The sequence below is a fragment of the Brachionichthys hirsutus genome, unplaced genomic scaffold, assembly GCF_040956055.1.
Source record: "Brachionichthys hirsutus isolate HB-005 unplaced genomic scaffold, CSIRO-AGI_Bhir_v1 contig_327, whole genome shotgun sequence".
Classification (NCBI taxonomy): Eukaryota; Metazoa; Chordata; class Actinopteri; order Lophiiformes; family Brachionichthyidae; genus Brachionichthys; species Brachionichthys hirsutus.
This window is the reverse complement of record NW_027180448.1, coordinates 54742-75757: the sequence shown is the minus strand read 5'-3', so window position 1 is coordinate 75757 and position 21016 is coordinate 54742. Positions and strand designations below refer to the sequence as shown.

Below are 21016 nucleotides of genomic sequence, written 5' to 3'. Positions count from 1 at the left end.
TCAAAGTGAAAGTAGCAACAGGCTCCCCGTGACCTCCTGGGCACTCAGAGCTGCATTGCCACAGACGGATTCGAAGCTGGACTTGTCCAGTCTGAAAGACGGAGAGTAAAAGGAAATGTAAAACTGCAGAGGTCAGAGGCAGTAAATATTTATCATCAGGTTCCCTGGATGTGCAACTGCCTAAAGGTGAGAGGATAACAGGGGATCAAATGCAGGGTGGGGTGGGGGGGGGGGTCACAATGACTGAACGGTTCAGAGGGCAAACATGCAAAAACACAATTTAATGACAAAAAGAAAAACGAGCAAGCCATGAGGCAAACAAACAGGATTTTTTTTTTAAACTGCATATAAGTAAGTACTTACCGGTAAGTATTTCTCAAAGGAGTACAGAAGACTCTATCATTGTCTTTAAATCCATTGATGTCTGTTTCTATGTAAGAGCGAACCTTCTGTTTGGAAGGCCTCGAGCGACCAGGAAGGACCAAACCGTGAACGACTCACCTGTTTTCCTCTCCTCTGCTTCCATGTTGCTGCATTCCAGGTAGAGGACAGAAGAAACCACAATATTACTTAACAATAAAGGGTAAGAGCTCAGAAAAAGGCACAGGGACTCTAACAAGTGGGCATCGCACATCGCATGTGCTTCATTATGCACAATGTAAAGACACACATTGAAAGGAAAAGAGCAACTCAAGCGCCTTAAGGGCAGGACAGCAGTCACATGGTCGTCATTCATTTACAAATGGTAAATTAAAGAAAACGTTTAGCTGCATCCTTTTTAAACGCAGCTGATGTTAGCTGCACGCGCCTTCACTTTACTACTTGAGGCTGTCAGATGCAAAGGTTACCTTGAGAAGGTGTCATCGAGTCCATCTTCCACATCCTGTTGGAACATAAACGATATGAATCAATAACACAAAATTACAATCCTGCTGCTCGTGTGCTTTCAAGCCCTGCTGTGTATCCACAGAGTCAGCCGTCACCATTTATTTTATTCAAGGAACACAAATGATTTCAGGACCGAAAGTCCGTCCTCATCACCTCCATCGCCGTGTGGTACGCTGGCGCCACCACCAGGGACAGACACAGCCTGCAGCACATCGTACGTGCTGCGGAGAAGCTGATCGGCTGTAAGATGACATCCCACCAGAACCCGGAGGCGTGCAGGTCGGATCACAGCCGACCCTTCTCACCCTGGACACGGACTGTTTGACCCTCCCCTCTCAGTCGGGGGGCTCCGATCCATCCGTGTCAGAACCTCCCGCCACAAAAACAGCTTCTTCCCCTCGGCTGTAAGACTAATGAACACTTAATAATTCTATCTCAGACTCATGGACACTTTACAGCCGGTAACTTGCACTGTTCTGTTTGCACTGCGTGATTATGTTAGTTTTTATTGCTGCTGCTGTTACACATCTGTGGATCCACTCGTGATGCTGCTGTTTTCGTGGTGGGTTCTGTGTACATACGTTTTTTTTTTTTTTTACTTAGTGTATTTTTTGGTATATCCTATAGCATTAGCTCTGTAGTTTGCATTTTATTATTGCCATTACCTTTAAAGTTTGTGGGTCACAGGAGTTGCTCCAGCCTATCCCAGCTTGATATGGGCGAGGGGTGGGGTACACCCCGAATGCCTCGCCAGTGCATCGCGGGGCCACACAGAGACAAACAACCATTCACGCACACACACACACTATGGACAATTTGGAGTAATCAATTCACCTAATTTGCTTCTTTTTTGGGGGGGGGGGGGCAAAAAACCCACACAAACAACATACAACCTCAGCACAGATAGGATTCGAATCCGGTACCTTCTTGCTGTGAGGCAACAGCACTAACCACTACACCACCGATCCACCCCTGGTAACATCCCATGACTTAAATAAAGGAATTAACATACCATGCAGCCCTAATCTTCCTGCACTGGTGGGAAAGCAAGTCATCAAATGACGTTGCATTGTTTAAATTATGGGAAACTAAAAACTGTTTCCATTCATACGATGCTGATTAGCTCAACTTATACACGTGTCTCTACAAGAGCGTCGGTATTGTATATTTTCTCAAATGAAACCCATCCCTAATTAGCAGGTTGGAGGCAGATGACATGACCTACCCACGAGTCATGTTTGATCGGTCGCCGTCGAGTAGGGTTGCTCCGCGGTGACGGCAGCCTGAGTGAGGTGGAGAAGAAGGTCCTCTGGAGCTTCGATTCCATCCCAGCGGGCCTCTGAGCCGCTGGATCTGAGGGAGATGGTGGGCATGTTCGGGAGGTCAGCAGGAGGAGAGCAGAGAGGCAAAGATGGAAAAGGAAGAGGAAACCTTCATACTGTACTGTACTGTGAGTCCCCCCAGAGTCCCCGGAGGAACTCACATCACATTCTCACTCTGTCCAGGAGAGACAAGTCGGCTCTTACATAACGCCAAACCGAATGTTTAAGTCTCATTTTGCAGACCTGAGCCGTCAAAAACATTTTGACCTATAAATGTTAAAACTTAAAGCCTACTTGTCTTCTCTGTACGCGATAGCAGTGGTCTGGGTCTGAAGACGTATTTTTTTCAACTGTGTAAAATATAATAATCGAGGGGACTTTAGCGCTTCTCAGAAAAGAAGGGCGCACCGGAGCAAAGTACAAGTGTGAATTCACTAATAAAGTGGCGTGCAAAAAGTGTGCATGTGCTGAGGGATGAAGACAACATCAAAATGACTCACCCACGGGCGTGTCGGTTGTCTCCGTCTGGGCTTTGCTTGCAGCACAAGAGCAGCAGGTCCTGGCCTTCCTGCTTTTGTCTTCAGACAGAAAAAAAAAGAACTAAACTATAGATCCCATTGTTGTATGTATAACTATGTTAACATTTAGATGTGAATAATTCAGTTTAAGTCGCAACTTTACATGCGTTTCCAGTTGCAGTGTGTCATTCATGCTCGGGCAGTACAGGTTGTGAAAGTCCGAATGTGCGCGTGCAGCGTCAAACTTAATTATTCAAACTCCTTAACTGTCCTACCAGGCTGATTTGAAAGGTAGAACTTTTCCCTACGTAGAAGAAGGAGAAAACTTTCCACTATTCTGCCTCCTCCCCTCGGTTCAGGAAGCTCACCTTCCTGAGCGACCTCCCACAGATCGAGGGCTATTTTAAAGGCCTGGGCCACCGTTAACGTCACAGCCTCAGCCTGCAGGGAGAAGAAGACAGGAAGAATAACACCGGAATGAAATGAAGAGTGAAACCATAATGAGTAAAGTATACGGCTCTACCATATAGTTCCCGATCATTTATCATCTGTGATAAATATGTTAATTCACAGTGAACTTCATTTAAGGCACTAGATCATTTCCATATTTACTTGATTTTTTCACCTCATGGGTTGGATTAACGGAAACAGATAAGAATGGCACGTTTTAACTTCCACAAGATGGCGCCACGCACCATCTGTGTTCACGTCCTGCAGCATAAATTCCATTCCAAGAGCTATAACTGTACTGCTGCACACTCACAATCTTCTTCTTTTGACAGAGGAACGCGTGGCACTCCAGGGTCTCGTTGAACCGACTCTGGGAGACATAAGCGAACACCTTGTCCTGAGTTTTATCGGCTGTGCAGTAGGAAATTCTGCAAGGGAAGAAACAGATTTCTAATATGCATTTAACTTCGGTGCTAATGATGACGAATAAGCAATTGCAAAGACAGGGTTTCAATTTGGGACATGAATACTTCAAGCCTAACAGACGCAGGACAACATGCACCAACAGCTGCAGACTTGCAGAATGACATAGTAAGCCTCATTGAGTACAAACCATTTTATTTAAGATCAGTCTGGTTTCATAAATAGAATAACCAGTACTGACATATCTAAATATCTCTACTGTCTACGGGAAATAAAACTCCTAGGATTAGGAAATAATCTCCACTGTGACAATATTGCACTTGAGACCTTATCTCCAGCAGTCATGCTGAATCTCTTCTGGCTCTCGTGTCGAGGTCTGGAGATGATGAGATCTGGCGCCGGGATTTTCAATGGTTATCTGAAGCCAATCTAGACAAAACCCAACAATCTATTTTCCTTCCCACAAAAGGTTGCATGGGTTCACCAGAGTGAAGCAAAGAAAACCAAAAGTTGTTGTTTTTTTGGCAGCATTTCTTGCAGGCTGTTAGAGGCTGCATTGACCTTGTACTTCTCTCTGAGGCTGTTACTGAACCGGCCATGCTCATCATGTTTGTTGCTCTGAACATGACGTGCAAATGAGCCTCAGTGAGCGATGCACTTTGATGTTAATTTAGACAACCTTTGATATAAGACATGGGAGGACAAGATTAGCTTTACTCTCATGTCAGGCACAGAACTCAAGAAGCCGAAGTTGTTGTTATCTCTTACTAGAACAGCATCGCATCCCAATTAGACTGCATGCAGCTCATCATCATAAATGAGAGCGCAACCCATAAGACTCCAGACAGTGATGAGTGGGTCTCCACTTATTCTGCTGTTATTTCAGAGTGGCAGTCACTCGTCCATTTCCCACTTCAAGAAAGTCATTAAAAATGAAGTTATTTTCCATATTAACCACACAGCCTTCAGATTCTCCTCTTAGATTGCTTTCACTGCCGATGTCTGACCCACATTGCAATGCCCAGGACACCCAGCTCTGTACCCCCCCCCCCCTCCCAAACTTATATTTGCATTTCATGTGCATAAAAATAAGGAATCAAAAAGTTGAACGCACCGACCTATTTACATTTAGAAAACAAGAGTGATGTAACTCCTCAATACAAACTTCAGTTTTCACCTTCTAAACATAATTTTATACACAACCTGTGCTTTGCTGAATTTCTGACTTTTAATTTATTTTTCAGTAATATTAATTATACTATTAACTATTGATAATTTAATTAATATCACCATGGATGCACAGATCTGATAAACACCATCATATTTGTGGATCCACAGACAGATCCATCAATTATTTAGTCTTCCTTTAACATTGCATTGCTATTCCATTGTTTTTTTTAGCAAAATAAACTCCTGGACAACTTTTCATTAAGTTAATTAGGTAAGTCAAAATGGGGATGATGTGAATACAGGTAAAACATATACAGGTAACATTTAATATTTTCGACAAGAATCCGGTCTTAAGTGTGATGAATATGTCGACGAAGGCCCATTAAAAAATCCTTGGTACAAAAGAACCGTGTGAATCGCTGCCACTGATGCACCACACAATGGATCATATTCACGAAATAGGCTTTCATCTTGTTACAACAGCAAAAAAATAATGAGATGACAGCATCAGAGAGTTTTCTGTTAGCTTGAGAACAGCAGCCGAGCCGTCACTCTGCATGACCACATCCTTTCATCTCCGCGCTGCGGAGTGCCGGCGCTTGTGAGACGGAATATCAATGGGAATATTGAAATATTTACAGCGTGAACTTCACACATCAAAGCTTCACCAGTTAGCAGGTTTGCTCTTTAACAAAACAATCAAGTGTATTTGTGCCACTTTTTAACTCGACATTTATGCGAGACTGAAAAACGGAATTTTACGGTTGAAGAGGGTTTGTTGGCTTGTATTTCCAGTGTTTTTACAGAAGATGCATCTCTGAGAACAATTGTCAAAAATAGAAATCAGTACCAGAGAGAAGCCGAACACCTCACAGTGAATGTTGCTGGCATTATTACAGTAGCTATACCTGGATGCATTTTTACATAACCTTACTGTTCCCGTAAAAGATGTGTTGAAACAAATAACGTAAAATGCACTTTATTTTGCGTTTACACTGTCAGTCAATTGACACATTTCTCTCGTTACTAACATACAAACATACTGAATGTCTGGGTTCCATTGGCTGCCTTACCACGGTTGCATTTTGACATACAATTTGATTAAAATAATAATTACATCCTTCTTTCTCTTCTTCTTGAATTCTTGACATGATCCCTGCTACTAGTTTGACCTCCAGCAGCAGCACAAGGCAGACGAAGCTCGTAACAATATGATTTGCTTCACTCTGCGGTTTTACTGTTGATAAAGGGCGAATGCATTGTTTCTTGTGTGGGTTTGAGTTTGTCTGTGGGTGGACAGGATGGGACGGTTACAGCTACAAGCACCCACTTCCACAGTGATGGAAAAATGTCTTCCCCTCTATTTCCTGCAACCGCAAGATTCTGCCTTCAGGGAAAATGCCTCACTTTGAGCCGATCTGAATGCACATTGAAGTCTACAACACATTAACACTGGACGGGGTGATTATTTAAATGCCCAACCATGTGTGTGCATACAGTATGTGCAGACACACACACACCATGTGCAATTATTTTCGCCTCCGTTTCTTTTGAATAATGCATTGACTGATTTGCTCCATTCTCTTACAGTCAATTTTTTTTCATATATAAATTAATGATCCGCAAATAAAAAAAAAGTCACATGAAGGGAGGAGCAAAAGATGAAGAGGCTGTAATAAGGGGGAGATGGGGGGTGGGTTCTCATAAAGGAGCGCATGCCTTCCTCAATCGACCTGAGCTCAGCGTGCGTCTCTCCTCCGTCATTAGGGAGTATCTGGGAAGACAGGATGGGTTTCAAAGTGGCCAATTATTGGTGGGAGATCTGTTCATGTTAATATGAGCAGCAAAGAAAGAAAGTTCTCCAGCCAGTCAGAAGGAAAGGGGGAAGGCAGAGAAGGAGAGAAGAGGAGGAGATCAAAGCTGAGGATGCGTCTCCTGGTCTGTTGCTGCTGATACAATTGATCAGGACACACACACACAAGGCATTTATATTTATAAAAACAGTTCCACTGTCCAACACGGTTTTCCTGTTGGCGTGTTGCAACAGAAATCATTTTAAGCAAGAAGGTCACAGGTTTGAATCAGACTTCTGGCCCTTCTGTGAAGAGTATGCATGTTCTCCCCATGTCTGTATGGGTTCTCTCTGGGTTCTCCGGCTTCCTCCCACCACCAAAAACATGCAAATTAGGTGCATGTTTACACTAAATTGAACTGGCGGCTTGTCCGGGATGTACTCCACCTCTCGCCCGTTGACTGCTGGGATAGTAACTAGGAATGTGAGGACAAATTGTAAAGCGGTTTGGGCACCGCGAAGGTGGAAAAGCTCGATATAAGTGCAGTCCATTTACCATTTACCTCTCAGGACCACGCGCTGACGGAGCGTTCTGGGTAGCTGCTCCCCTCCCTGTGGAGCACTTTAACCCCCCCCACACACACACACACATACACACACTTGATTTGGAAGAATAAAACCTTCCATGCTGCTGAAAAAGCTCAGAGAGACAGGGACAGACACCCCCCCCCGCCCAAGGCGACACACTGTAGCTCATGCCCTCCATTATTGGTTTCTTAGAGAACTGATTAAACATGAGACTCGACAGCTCTGAGCTGAAAACTGCTTGGTTTAATGCTGAAAAAAAAGAGGACAGAGTAAAGTGACCTACATAAAGCAAATCAGTTCTTCACCAATCAGATGAGGCCACCAGCATCGGATTGGTGATGAACCAATCATTATAGAGAAAGAAAAGGAATGGCAATTCAATATAATATTCCTCACTCCTTCAGAAAGTCAGACATTCATTTCTGGATTAACTATGAATATTTCAAACCTACAGTCCATACTGTTTTGCATGATGCTTTCAACAGATCACTGCTTCTTATGTGTTAATAATATGTCGTTAATAATATATCGTTATTATTTAAAATCATATAAGAATACATCCTGTTACTTCACTAAGAGACTTCCAATTGTCTAACTTACTGTACGGTTTTATTTAATCTTATTTTATTGCTGTTATGTAATTTTTTCTCTGAGTATCGTGTGTTTTTATATATATTTTTTAATATCAGAAATGTGTGCCTATGCATCTTATCTGTTTCACCGTAGGAGAGCGGGAAACGTCCTCTCGAATCCTTGTATGCTTTTGACATGTGAAGGAATTGACAAATAAATCTACTTTGACTTTGACGAAGAAAGCAGTTTTAATAAACAGTCACAAAAATGATTGGAGACCAAAAAAAATATTTTTACAATATTATCCAACAATCCAGCCAGCAGTTGTCCAAACTACAAATATCAACCTCCTGGTGGCGCTAGAGTAAACATCATGGGACAAATAAAATCAGTTTATTCCACCCACCAGGATGCATGAATGTCTGCACAGGTCTCAATCACCTGACATACAGCAAAGGTGTTAGAACCATTAATCCAGTACTTTTGAGTTACCTGTATATGGAGACATTTTCTATGAGGTCAGCAGTCTCTGTGTCCGTGATGATGATTCCTTTTGGCGACACAGTCAATGTGACTTTACGAAACTTCTTGGCACTTGCTCTGGCCTGCGGGCGTAAAAATGAAAGACACAAACTTTCACAAATATGTAAATATTGGACAATCTCACTTTTGATTTAAAGACAAAATAACACAAATGTGAGGCGAGTTAGGAAGCTTAAAGATGGCAGAAATGTGGGACATTTATGCAAGGTGACATTGCTCAGAACCAAAGGACTCATAAGCGACATTGTGCGCCGCTGCGTCCTACTGCAGCTGCTCATTTGTACAGGAAGCGCTAACATCTACATTTTCTTCCACCATGTTACTCTTATTATGCCACAAGGCGAAATCATTCTGTCAGCTCGAGATACGCCATGTTCAAGACATTCTCTACACAGGCAGTCCACTGTCTGGTCTTATCACGTCTGACTGAAAGCATGTGGAAAATGAAAATGTCGCAAATGTATTCAATAATCTCATTCCGGTTGATTGGTTTCCAAGGGAACAGATAGAGACAACCGAGTACGAATCAATTGAATTTTAATCGTGTCATTAGTTTTGGTTCGGTCTCTAATTGAGAAGTCGGGGGGGCTTTACGATAAGGCCGCCAGCGCCAGCGTCTTCTTTTCCTGCAAGAGAAAACCCTTGCAAATGATTGCATATTCTAGTTGGTGAAAAGGCCTGCATGCAGACGCTGCATAAAAATGAGAGGAGGAAATGTGAAAAAGATGTACAAGGTGAGTGCATTCAAAAGAGATCACTGGAGGTTTCGTCTCGGGGCTCACTGCAATCATTCAGCAATTCTGCTCGCAGTCTTTCATACCGACCAAACTCAGTATTGATGATGAAACCCCCTGCATGAGTCGCTGTTTAGCAACACGCAACACTGTTTGGCTGCTGCACATGTGGAGTCTTGATGATCCCTGATTGGCAGTTGTGTTTGAATGCTGCCATCCTACTGGCTATAAGCATGACCCAACCATATCAACACACCAGATACTTAAAGGAAGCACGTTTGATTTCAATGGGCTGTTGGTCCTGCGTGCTACCTTGAATATTGATTGATATTGAACACTGGATTTGGTAATTCGACAGAGTCCACACTGGGGTCTCTACATTTGCTGATCTGTGATGGATTAAATCATGGGCATGAAACACACTCATTTCAGCTTCTGTTGCCATCCTGATGGTGTCCGCCTTGTCTTGAGACACGTATGAAACATTTTTGCTTTTATTAGCACGATTGCATACGGAATGTACTGAATTTCACATTAGTTGCACAGTAAACAAGCTTCAGAAAGCCGTGGTTGTAAAAACGTAAAGGACACACACACACACACACACACACACACACACGAGACTCACCATGGCAACAATTCTGCGTATTGCAGCCGAGGCCATGTCCTCTCCTTTGGGCTGGCCAACCAGAGTCATGCCCAGGAACTTCACGTTGAACACCATCCCCTCCAAAAGGGTCTCCTTGGTGTCAGTCCAGTTCTCTGGCAGCTCTGTTGTGACAAAGACAGGACAAAAAAAAAGAAACCTTCAAAATACATTTAAAAAGTTGAAAAAGACAGGGTATATAAAATCAGACTGTAATCATCAACACATATATCTACAACCAACAACTCTTACTCCATGTATGGCATCAATCTAGAAAGAGTTTGAAATCACCTTGAAAGAAATGGATCATTACGAAGTGGAATATAAATGTAGAAGTCTGTCAGTGTTTCTTTTCAGGATTCAGATTTTGTACGTATGACAAAATTATCACGTAGAATTTTTAGTCTGAATGTTGCTGGGGTTTCCAACAAGAAGCACCAACCTGTCCTCCGACCTGGGACGGGAAGTAACGCATCACCCAGGAAGAGAAAATAGGTCAAGAGCAGCGATTTAAACTGAATCACGTTGACTGATCTGATTCCATACTTCAACTCACATCTTTGCATTAGTTTGCATTCAATCAGAACCGACGTACGAGCAAAGCAATAAATGTGATCTGTGCAAACATCAAACCAATGAGAGAATGTTGATTTCAGTAAACAAACAAATAAACAAAGTTAAATTGTCACCACCAATTTATCTGAAATGTGATCACATTTCTAAATAAAGGACACAAAACTGAGGATGAAGTTTGAAATGATTGTGACTTTAATTACCTCCAACAAGGAGGTTATGTTTTTGACGGTGTTTGTCTGTCAGTCTGTTTGTATGTTAGCAGGATTACGGAACAAACTGCTTGATGGATCTTGATGAAAAATAAATCTGAAGATTGAGATCCCATTAAATTTTGAGAGTGATCCGGATACCTGTCTGGATACAAAAGAATCCAGATTTTCCCATTTACTTATAATGGAGGCTTTTTCCAAAATGGTGAATGAGCTGCTTGGTGGAGGTCTGCGCTCTCCAGGTGCTTTTCACGTTCAAAGCCGTATCCTCAAGCCACATCCTCGACAGCCCTTGTTAAACATCGGGGATACAAATAACTTATACAAACCAACTTACCATATTCTGTGTTACACCGTTAGAATGAAGCATGATCCACTTTTAAACAAAATGTCAATGCATTCTGTGAGCAAGGAACTTGTTCTAATAAAGACAACCACAAAGATAAGCACATGCAGAACTGACTAAACTGATAGAAATGAATTTGAAAGCGTGTGAACAGAAGAAGCGGACAGGGAGAGACACACAATGTCCCCGTCTGAGCTGTCTACTGGGCTACACCGGCACCAGATCCCCACATGGGCCGAGCCATCTGTCACTGGCAGCCCCGCATGCAGCTGTGAAGGCGAACAGACCACTGCCACTTACGCTGCTTCCATCAGCTCTGAATTATTAACTAATCTTCAGTCACACTATAGGGGCTGGCTAAAAAATTACAATAATAAAAAAAAGACAGCACATTTGACATTATTAAATGAGACTGGGTTTTTTTTATTTTCATCCGGGACTGAAGACAATTCTTATCTTGAAGACAGGTTTGTTCCGTTTTGCAAGCAAGTTGGGGAAGCGGAGGAAACCTTTCTCCGCCTTGAGAAGCTGCAGCATTTATTAAATCCAGCCTGCTGCTAAATTAAATATCCTGGAAAGGCATTTTACTATAGAGTACTATTAAAGTAATAAAAACCAAACTACTTGCACTGATAGGTGAAAATTGGCCAGGCCCATCCCTCAAAACAGTAAGGTTGGAAAACGGAACAATTTTAGTCTTCCCATAAGTATAAGGGATGGATTTCAAAAGGGGTTTGAACTAATTATCAAAGAAAATATAGCTAACAAGCCTTCAATCCACAGTTTACATACGAGTTCTGGTGGGATGCCTGCTATGTCCGACCACAATGTGGGTAGCTTGATTGTGCACTGCGGTCCATATTGTGCCTTCACCAGGCTACACACATGAATTATTAAAGAGCTGCATGTTGATGCTGCAGGGTTTCCAATATACTATCCCCTTAAAGGGAGGAGAGCTTAAATCTTTGATAAATCCTGTGAGTCTTCAGAGAAGAGTGACAAGAACATATGGAGTCTCATTGTATGAAAGAAAACACCGGGTTCAAATTTTGATTCTTACTTTTTAATGAATTGTGGGTTTGCCATCTGTGCCAGTGTGCGTGCGTGTTAAGGTGATGTGATTTAAAGGCACACAAAACATGATTAGGGATGGTGCGGCGTGATGCTGATGATGTTAGCACCTTGAAACTGAAACACCCGGGACTCTGCACCAAATGCTGTGACTGCATTAAATTCACACGAAAGCCACACAATAAAAATCGATGCGTTACTATCCAGGCGTGGCATAATGACGTTCTGCTGCACCGGGACTTTGCATTAGAAGTAACAAAAGCGGTGCCCTGAGATACCGAGCACAGCAAAATATTTGACACTGTTGAAGGAACTCGTGATAAGCGTAGCACCTCACTGTAGCTGATCTGATTGTTGTATAATGGCCGCCATGTGCGCCGCACGCCTTCAGCTACACGCAGCGTTCACCATCTGTCGCCTGTAGCTCTCTCTGCTCACAGTAATTTAATTTGCAGCGACGAGCCGTAATCGTACCCGGGTAAACGCCGCCACTGATCCCTAATTACAAACGCAAACAGGAGGGCAGACGGTATGCAAACAAGAAACATATAGGACATAAGGGAACGTGCAAAGGCATCCGGGGGGGTACCCACAAAATTTCCCCAAGATGCCATCATCAAAGTTAACGACTGGAATAAGTATGTGCTCCGGGATCAAATTAATGAGGCATTAATAAACAGGATATCTGTCTTCAGAGGCATCACACATTATCTTGGTCCAAAACCATAAGTGGAACAACAATACAGTATATGCATAAACATTCAGCCAGCTCTGTAGACCCAACTGGCAGCCCCCCCCATCCTCCATCCTCCAAAGCATTCTTGATCTAATCTATTTCCCTGTCTGTCTTACTCATCCAAGGAGAACTTTGAATCTAGGACACCACCTTGAAGGGAAAATAGGGCGCGTATTAAAGGAATATGGCAGGTTGGGACTGTGCGTGTGCGTGTGTCGGGGGGGGGGGGGGGGGGGTTAACTGGAACCAAGAGATGCAAAGTCCTTCACTTTAAGCCATTTCTCTCCCGTCTTCTTAATTCAATTCTTCCGCTCACCTTCTCATCCCGTGGATCACCTGGCGGACGTCTGGCTCCGAGTCCACTCGAATGAAAGTAAAGCCCCCCCCCCCCCCTCACATATATTGATCAGAATCGCTTTTTAAACTGAACACCTGGGCTAGGCACCTGAAGAAGGTGCACCGACTGGATCAAGTGCTCAGCTGTTATTACTCAAACACTGAAGCGCATGTCAAAACATTTCACAGATTTCATCATCTCTCTGTCCTCTCATCGACGCGCTGATGAATGAAGAGGAACGCTTCAGCCGGCAGATCAAGCATCACGTTCAAGCATCAAGGCGTGAACCGAGGCGAATGAAATAGAACGCAAAGCTCCCTTGGAGAAAAATGCAAGTGTGATTTGCTCTATTAATATCATTATCATGAACTCAAGTTCAGCTTCAGAACTAATATTTATACATATAATAGAGAATATATTCCACCACAGTGAAGGTATCTACCGAGACCCTCAAAAGGATGGCTCAACATCATTTCCTTTTCATCACAAGCCCTCATTAACGGCTTTCTTTCTTCGAGCAGCGTCTCTGCTGTAAATCATGATGATGTGAGCGATCTGCAGGCGCGATTGCGCAAACGGTTCAATCAAATGGGAGCCGCTGCAATGCTGCGATCATGTCGTTTTATATTCTTGCAGCAGAAATAGAGGAACAAGAGTATATTCGGACTGTGACCAAGCATGAAATAAATCTGCAGGTGCAACAAAATTCTAAGATGAAATAAAAAATGTTTTATAAAATGGATTTTAACAATCTAACCCATTTCCAGTTTTGCTAACTGAATCTATACAGCTGCAGGCTATGGGATGTTATTAAATGTGCATGAGGGATCAAGTAATTTAACACTCAGCAAACTGCCACAGTATTTCTCACAATGTCAGCAAAAATGTGAAGGTAAAATGAAGTGGAAAAAAATGTGTCCATTTCAAAGGAAAAAAAGAGCATTAAAGCATCAGTGATTGGGAACAAGAAAAACAATGTATGTCTGAAACGCCAATCACAACTTCCTCCAAAGCCCTGATTGATCGTTTCCACAAACTGCAGCTATGATGCAACCGCTGAGCCTCCCATTAAAAGCCATCTCCCACTGCTTCAAATGATATTTGAAGAAGAGATGGATATCACCTCACCAGAACTTCTGCATGGAAGCAGGCTGAAAAGGAAGGTTTAATACCACATACACACACACATATATATATATTCCAGCGCAGACAGGATGTTATCATTTTCAAAATAAGAGATGGAAAAGATAAATAAGATCAATAATATTATGTTAGGAATATTTAATAAAAATAAATAAATCTCTAATTGATCAGTCAGCTTGTGAATGTATGCCAGCAGAATGACATAAATAATAAAAGCATGACCTGCGGCATTCTTTGATTAGAAGCGTCCTTACAGCAGTCGACTGTTGTCTGATATTAATCCTCAACAGTTCCTAATTCGGGTTCTAAAGGCCACTGTGGACAGGCAGGTCTGAAAGCGCTGACTGCGTAGCTGTTGGAGGAAATAAATTAAGTAAAGAATTAAATAATCATCAATCTACTTTTTTTATGTGCTAATACAACAAACGCAACACAGTGGGAGGAGAGGCGGTGCTTTACGCAGACTGTTTACAACCTCCTGACAGTTATGACTAAAGGCCATTAAATATGGAGGTGGCAATAAATAAATGTCTTTCAAAAGGGCCTTAAATCATCTTCATGAAGTGCTTCAGCGGCGACTGCTCGTCTTCGCCCCCACGTGTGTAGACAGCTGTCATCTGACAGATTAAGATTTATGTTCACAAAGGGTGAAATAATACAGATTATTCAAAACAATGGCCTGTTTGCATACCTCCTACTATCCTTACTTACACCCGTTAATCAAACACAGAAAAAGGAATTAAAGACAATGTAAACAGACTACAGAAAAAAACCATATCCAAAACCAAACCAAAACCATATCCTTCCAGCTATTTATTCCTAAATTAAAATGGCTGAGCTCCGTGGAGGGATTTTTCTCTTTGTTGATACGCATCTTTTCTGCCTCGAGTATTCTAGCTTCCATTTCAACTTCTTCATTAACTATAAATACCTTTATATTATTATTATCATCATAGCTTTATATTTGCTTACCCCACATTATGGGAGAGAACGCAGTGGTTATGTAAAGGTTCCATGATAAAAGTATTCAGCTATAAATTCATTAAATACTTCAGACAAAGAGGTAACACAAATCACTAAATTTGCTGTACATGCCATAAATTCGCTCATTTTGCTGACTGACACAAAGCTTTTTTGCAGGGCTGTGATAAACAGACAAGTGGTTCCTAAATTCCCAGTGTTTCCCATCCCACATCTCAACATGAGTGTTGGGGAAAAATAACGCTTTGCTTGAGCCGCCGTTGGCATCCCCCATCCATTACCACGCCAAAGCAAACAAGTCACCTTTGAGAGCTGTTGATCTCATTTGAGGCAGCGCGGCTCTGCGTCCCCGGATGAGGGCTTCCCATAGGGAATCCCCTCTAATGGGAAAGGAGAGACCCTTCCGGCTCACTGATGGATGGCAGACGCAGCCGGGTACCTCAAGGTCTCTGGAGTATCTATCGGTGGGTATTAAAGGAGCAATCGCCGTGAAAGCCTGAGCCGTGCTCATTGAAAGTAGATTAACCTCAGCACGTCTCTGTCTGAGCTAAAAGGCTCTGAACTGAATGTAGGAATAAATCTTTACACGAGTGCAGGGGTTCTGGTTTGAACCTCAAAAGCTCTTCTCAATTTGTTTGACAACTGTCTGCTCCTGCTCTCTGTCTCTCTATCACTCTCTCTCCATCTCTTTGTTTTTGACTCTCCTCCTACCTGTCCCTGTCTCTGTCTCTCCCTCTCTATCATTGTCTCTCTGTCTTTCTACCTTTGTCTCTCTCTTTCTCAACCCAACCGGTCAAGACAGGCCGCCCACGATGAGTCTCAGGTTCTGTCCAAGGTGTCTGCCTGATAAAAGGACATTTTTCCTTGCCTCCGTCGCCAAAGTGCTTGAGTTGGGTTCTGTCTTCCCCTGCTACATCGTTAAAGTGCCTTGAGATCATTTTCTGTTATGATCTGGTGCTATAGAAATAAAATTGAATTGAATTGAAAAACCATTCTGGGCTGGTTTGAAAACCTAAAAGCATGATTACTGCGTTTCTGAACAGCACCGAGCTGCAGCAGTTTCCCATTTCCTGTTTTTCCAGGACAAATGTATTTTAAGGAGCGAGTTCCTCGGCTGCTGCTGCTGAGCTCAGATAGGAACACGATGTTTCAGAAAGCGTGCATGGAGTTTGAATTTGTCAAAGAAACAGAAGACAGAGATGGGATTTTGGTCTCTGATGGAGGAGCAGGCACAACTGCTATGCATGCACACGCACACGCACACACTGAACTAACTATACAGACAAATGAAAACATCCTCTCAAAGGTTTGTCACACTGGAGTGACAGCATATCCTATTTCACAGGAAGCCATCACTGACACCAAATACTAAAAACGATGTTGAATCTTCAACGTAGAAAAAGGAAGCTCAGCTGCGTGTGTTTCTGTTTCTGAGGCAGAATAAACGGGCGACTTTCCAAAGACGCAAAAATCCCTGTTTCCCGTGTTGCATAATTCACCTTACCTCAGGCCGGGGAACCTCGCTGGTGCCGCAACCCTCCAGAGATACTGAACACAACAGCCCCACAATGAGCTGTGAGTAAATGTGGATCCATTGGAACGCCAACTCCAACGCAAACAATGAGACAAAAAAAAAAAAAAGACAAAAATATATATATATATATTCTATTCATTCAATAGATATGCTAAATATCTCACAGTAAGCAACAGCTATAAAAATAAAGATTGTTCTTGTGTTGTAAATGCAAGTCTCATCACTGTTTTCAAATTCAGTGGCCGAGATATTCTGGCATGTATTTAGTCTGTGCTTGGCTGTAGGAGTAAAATATGATTTTCTTTAAAATTGTCAGCAATTTTTAAGAAATAAAATCCAGTTTCGATAACCTCAAAGGCTTTAAAAGAACATATGAGATACCAAGCACATCCTTTTTATGTACTGTGTATATACTGTGAGCTTTACAGCCAAAACACACGTCCCAAAGGTCTCACAAAGAAAATCAATGTAGAATATGAGGTGGAACAGTTTTCCAAGAGATGAAGCAATGGCGAAGAAAATATGACTCCAGCTTCAAATGCAGCAGAAAGACGAAGGTACTTGAAGGAGAGAAAAACAATCTCCATTGATTCAGCATCTAAATATCGAGTTGAAATTGAGTCCTCAGAGGATCATTTTCACAGCACGGGACAAAATTAAGATTATAAATAACGGTTGTTCCTGAAGGGACATCTCAGCAACGTTTATAGGATGCGTTTCAACAAGCACCTTCGTCATGGTTGCTTTGAGGATTTTGGGGGCATTAATGCAAAAACAAGAGCTGTGGGAATAAAAGGACAAAAATACTCCCACTCATCTTTGACTCACGACAGGCCTACGCCAGAGGGAGAACGAGATGGGACGTTTGAGTTGAGGACATTCATTGGCTGATTGTGATGTCATTCATGCACGTCTTCAAACAGCTATTGGCTAAACAGCTACACAATTCTACCAGCTGACAGTGACCTTCAGACAGTGTAGCCGACTACATATGGAGCTGTCCGGTGCTGATCCTGAGCGCCATATGTAGCCGGGATCAACATTTCAGCACATGCTGGAAAAAACAAAGAAGTTCAAATAACTTTCAATAGTCACTGCCAGCAGATTATTAATTTCCTGACTGCAGCGTGTTGCTATTGTTATTTCCATGTTTCTGTTTGATCAGTTCACTACTTAAGTTAAAAAATATTGTGCACTACGGTGTGGCTGAGAGGTCAAGTTTGAGCCAAAGTAATCTTGCTTGTTCGGCCCTAGAAACACAAAACCAAGTCACGAAGTAGTGACGCAGTTCTGTCCCCTCCCAGTCTTATTTAAAATGCTGCAGCAGCACCGATATTTAACACACAATCAATACATTCTCACATACTGAACAATTATTTGCGTGCCGACAGCCAGCTAGGCTCCTCTGGACATCAAGCAGTCACCATCACTGTCTGCACAGCTTCCTCGTGCTATATGCTCACAGTTCTCCAGCCTCATTCCTCTGCCGGATCCCAGACACAAACCGCTTCTGTCATCAGATGCTGAAATCCATCATGCATTCTCTCTTCTGGCGACATCATCAAATCCCACGACAGCAAGAGATGACAAGTACAACGAGGAAGCGCCCGCTTCCAATGTGAGACAGACCAGGTGGATGATTTGTTTCTCAGCTTCTGTCAGCATATAGAGTCGCCATGGTGATAATAGCGGATGTGATCATGTTAGTGTTGGCCAATTGAGGGAAATGAATAAAGAGCCTCATTAATCAAGTCAATGTCAGAAGCATCAGCCCACCAGCGATTTACAGACTAAAGTGTAGCCAATCAGAGACTCATTAAAGGATTAATCCAATGACGAAAAACTTTGACACAGAATCGGTACTCAATAATCAATAAAGTTACAGAACATCTCCTGAGAGAATTAAGAAACTAAGCGCACCTTCCTGGCTGCGAAATGATTCAGTCGTCAATGGAAGTTCACTATTCACTCGGCAGGAACCCATGAGGCAGTGAACTATGGCATTCATGTCAGTGGGGAGGCTGCAGGCAACACAACAGCCCGACGCAGATGGTGCGAAGGGTCGTTCACTCAACAGTCACAACCTCCATGCCTCCTCCTTCTGCAGAAACGCCAAGAAAACCCCTTCACAATCAAACGAATGGCCCACTAAGAAATTAAAAGCAGATAATGCAGTATATTAACTTACTGCAAAAGGATGACTTGGGTTTTGCACAGCATCTATTTCAAGTCGTTCCAAGATGATCCTCTAACAAATGAACTTGAGAAAACCCTCACAGTTTTCATCCTTCACAATTGACCAACGTCAGAAGGCTGATGGAACATAATTGATTGATAAGTCCAGTTTGACAAAACTTAATTGTTTTTAATTCTCCCATTTGCCTCATTTCCAAGTGAAATAAAGGATTTTTTTTAAAAATTCCTCATAGTTATTCATGCTATGTGGAGAAAACACCACGTGTATCAAACTTGAAATATGAATTGCACAAATAAAATACTGAAATATTCCGATGTCAATGTTTGTCCAATTCCATGAAGTCCTAATTCATATTAATCAAAAAGAGAAATGCGAATCACAATCACAGTCTTGATCTAAATGATCGCAAAAAAAAAAAAGGCATTCAGATATATACATATTTGAGAAGCTGATCAATTAATCAAATAATCGTCGGTATCGGTAGATCGAGCTGGGTTTAGCTGAAGCGATACGTGTGTCTCAGTTAAACCGGTGAGAACAGCCAAGTTACTCAGAGGTAAAGAAGCGATCACAGCTGAAGCCGCAGCTTCTAATTTACGCGTTTTCACACCTCAGCGCCCGAAACTCGGGTCCATTCGGCACCGGAACCGACAGAAGCTCCGTCCGAAAGGTGCGCATGCCACAGTCAGCATGATCAGACTCACTTTCGTGCTTAGAAGTTCCCCATGTGTGCCGCGGAACTCCGGGGCTCTTGATAATGGCTCTGCCGGCGGATTTGAGGGCGTCCATCCCGGGGCGAGGCGCGTCTGCTCCTACCGGCAGGTGGAGTTCCCCCCCCCCCGGTCACCGGAACCACAGGGTCGGAGAAGCGACAAGGCTCTGCTCTGACTCTCGTCTGCTTCCCCCCACCCGCAGAGACTGAGGACCAGCACGGGAACCGCCGCCGCCGCCGCCGCCGTGGAGGGGCGTGTCCGTCCACCTGAAGCAGCCTCCGGCGTCCTGCACCGACGCGCCGGTTCGGTCACTGGAGATGACTCGAGTCGGGCTCACGAGTCATCTTAAATCCGACGAGTCTGTCTGACTGACAAAAAGAGTCGAGGGTTCGTGCATGTGTTTGGACAGCAATTACTACATGATGTTATTGGTTCTAATACCTGTGCTGTATGTCAGGCGATTGAGACCTGAGCAGACATTCATGCGTCCCGGTGGCTGGAAATGAATCACTGAATTTATATTCAACTCAAATTCTAACTGAATTCAGATTCGCCTCTGCCCAAACACTCTATAGTCCACCAGGACTTATTGCTATGGAGACGAGCTGGATAATGATGGATGGGGTTGAACTGGGCGGGCCCTCCTGGCAGATCGAGTCTCCGGGACGGAGAGACTGGGGCGCGGATTTTTCACTGGATTAATGTCATTCACATTTTTGTGTATTTTATTCTCAGCTTCTCTTATTGCTGACATATTTTGCGGGTGATAGTAAAATGCACTTCTTCGTTGTACAGAAATATAATAAAGCACTGTCCACTGGAAATAAAGAACTATTGGAGCATCTTCAATAAACTCTCTGCACATTTCTGAGCCACTGAAAGTAATATCTCCTGCTAAAAGTACGTGTAAATAAGTAATGCACCCATTAATCATCTCAGCCGATCATATTAAGAAAAACTCTTTACTTTCTTAAAGAAAACCAAGTGTATTTTAAAGGAAATTTTTTGTGTACCGTTAATAAATGCAGTAAATGTCTGCACTCTAAAGAGGGGAATTCAGATTGAGATTTTTGTGATGAATAACAGAATGATTTCATGCTTTATTTTAGGGTTTTATGGAAAGCGGGTCGCAGCAAGTGGAGCGAAGTGAACGTTCAGACTGCTCCAGAGTTCAGCGCGTCTCAGTACTTGTTTTACTGTTTTGTGTGTTGGCGCCATCTATCGAGAGCAACCAGTAATTACAGCGTTGCTGTTTCCACATTCACAGAATGATGCCGGTGTCAGACAGTAATTCCCAGCCTGAGAATTTAGGCACACAGTAAATAAATAAATAAATGAAAACATTTTAGTCTGTCAGACTTTTCTTAAATCATTGATTCTTTATGGATTATTTAGCCTCAGCACAATATTTAAACAGTGTGAATGTGTTGACGAGACATTTAGTCAGCATGAATACATTTTAAAAGGACACGAAGTAAGAAGGTCAGGAAGTTTCATGCCTGCATGTTTCCTGCTAAGCTATATAT

The 21016-nt window shown here is 42.7% G+C and overlaps 1 protein-coding gene across 1 annotated transcript; it reads right to left on the bottom strand.

Moving 5' to 3' along the window:
• Positions 1 to 19566, bottom strand: LOC137914982 (low density lipoprotein receptor adapter protein 1-like). The gene is made up of 9 exons (XM_068758460.1): positions 19482 to 19566; positions 9630 to 9772; positions 8217 to 8329; positions 3492 to 3606; positions 3097 to 3169; positions 2711 to 2788; positions 2114 to 2241; positions 849 to 883; positions 1 to 91 (listed from the first exon to the last, which is right to left on the bottom strand). The coding sequence occupies exons 1-9, from the start codon at positions 19564 to 19566 to the stop codon at positions 1 to 3; spliced, it is 861 nt and encodes a 286-aa protein (XP_068614561.1).
• Positions 19567 to 21016: the final 1450 nt, after the last annotated feature.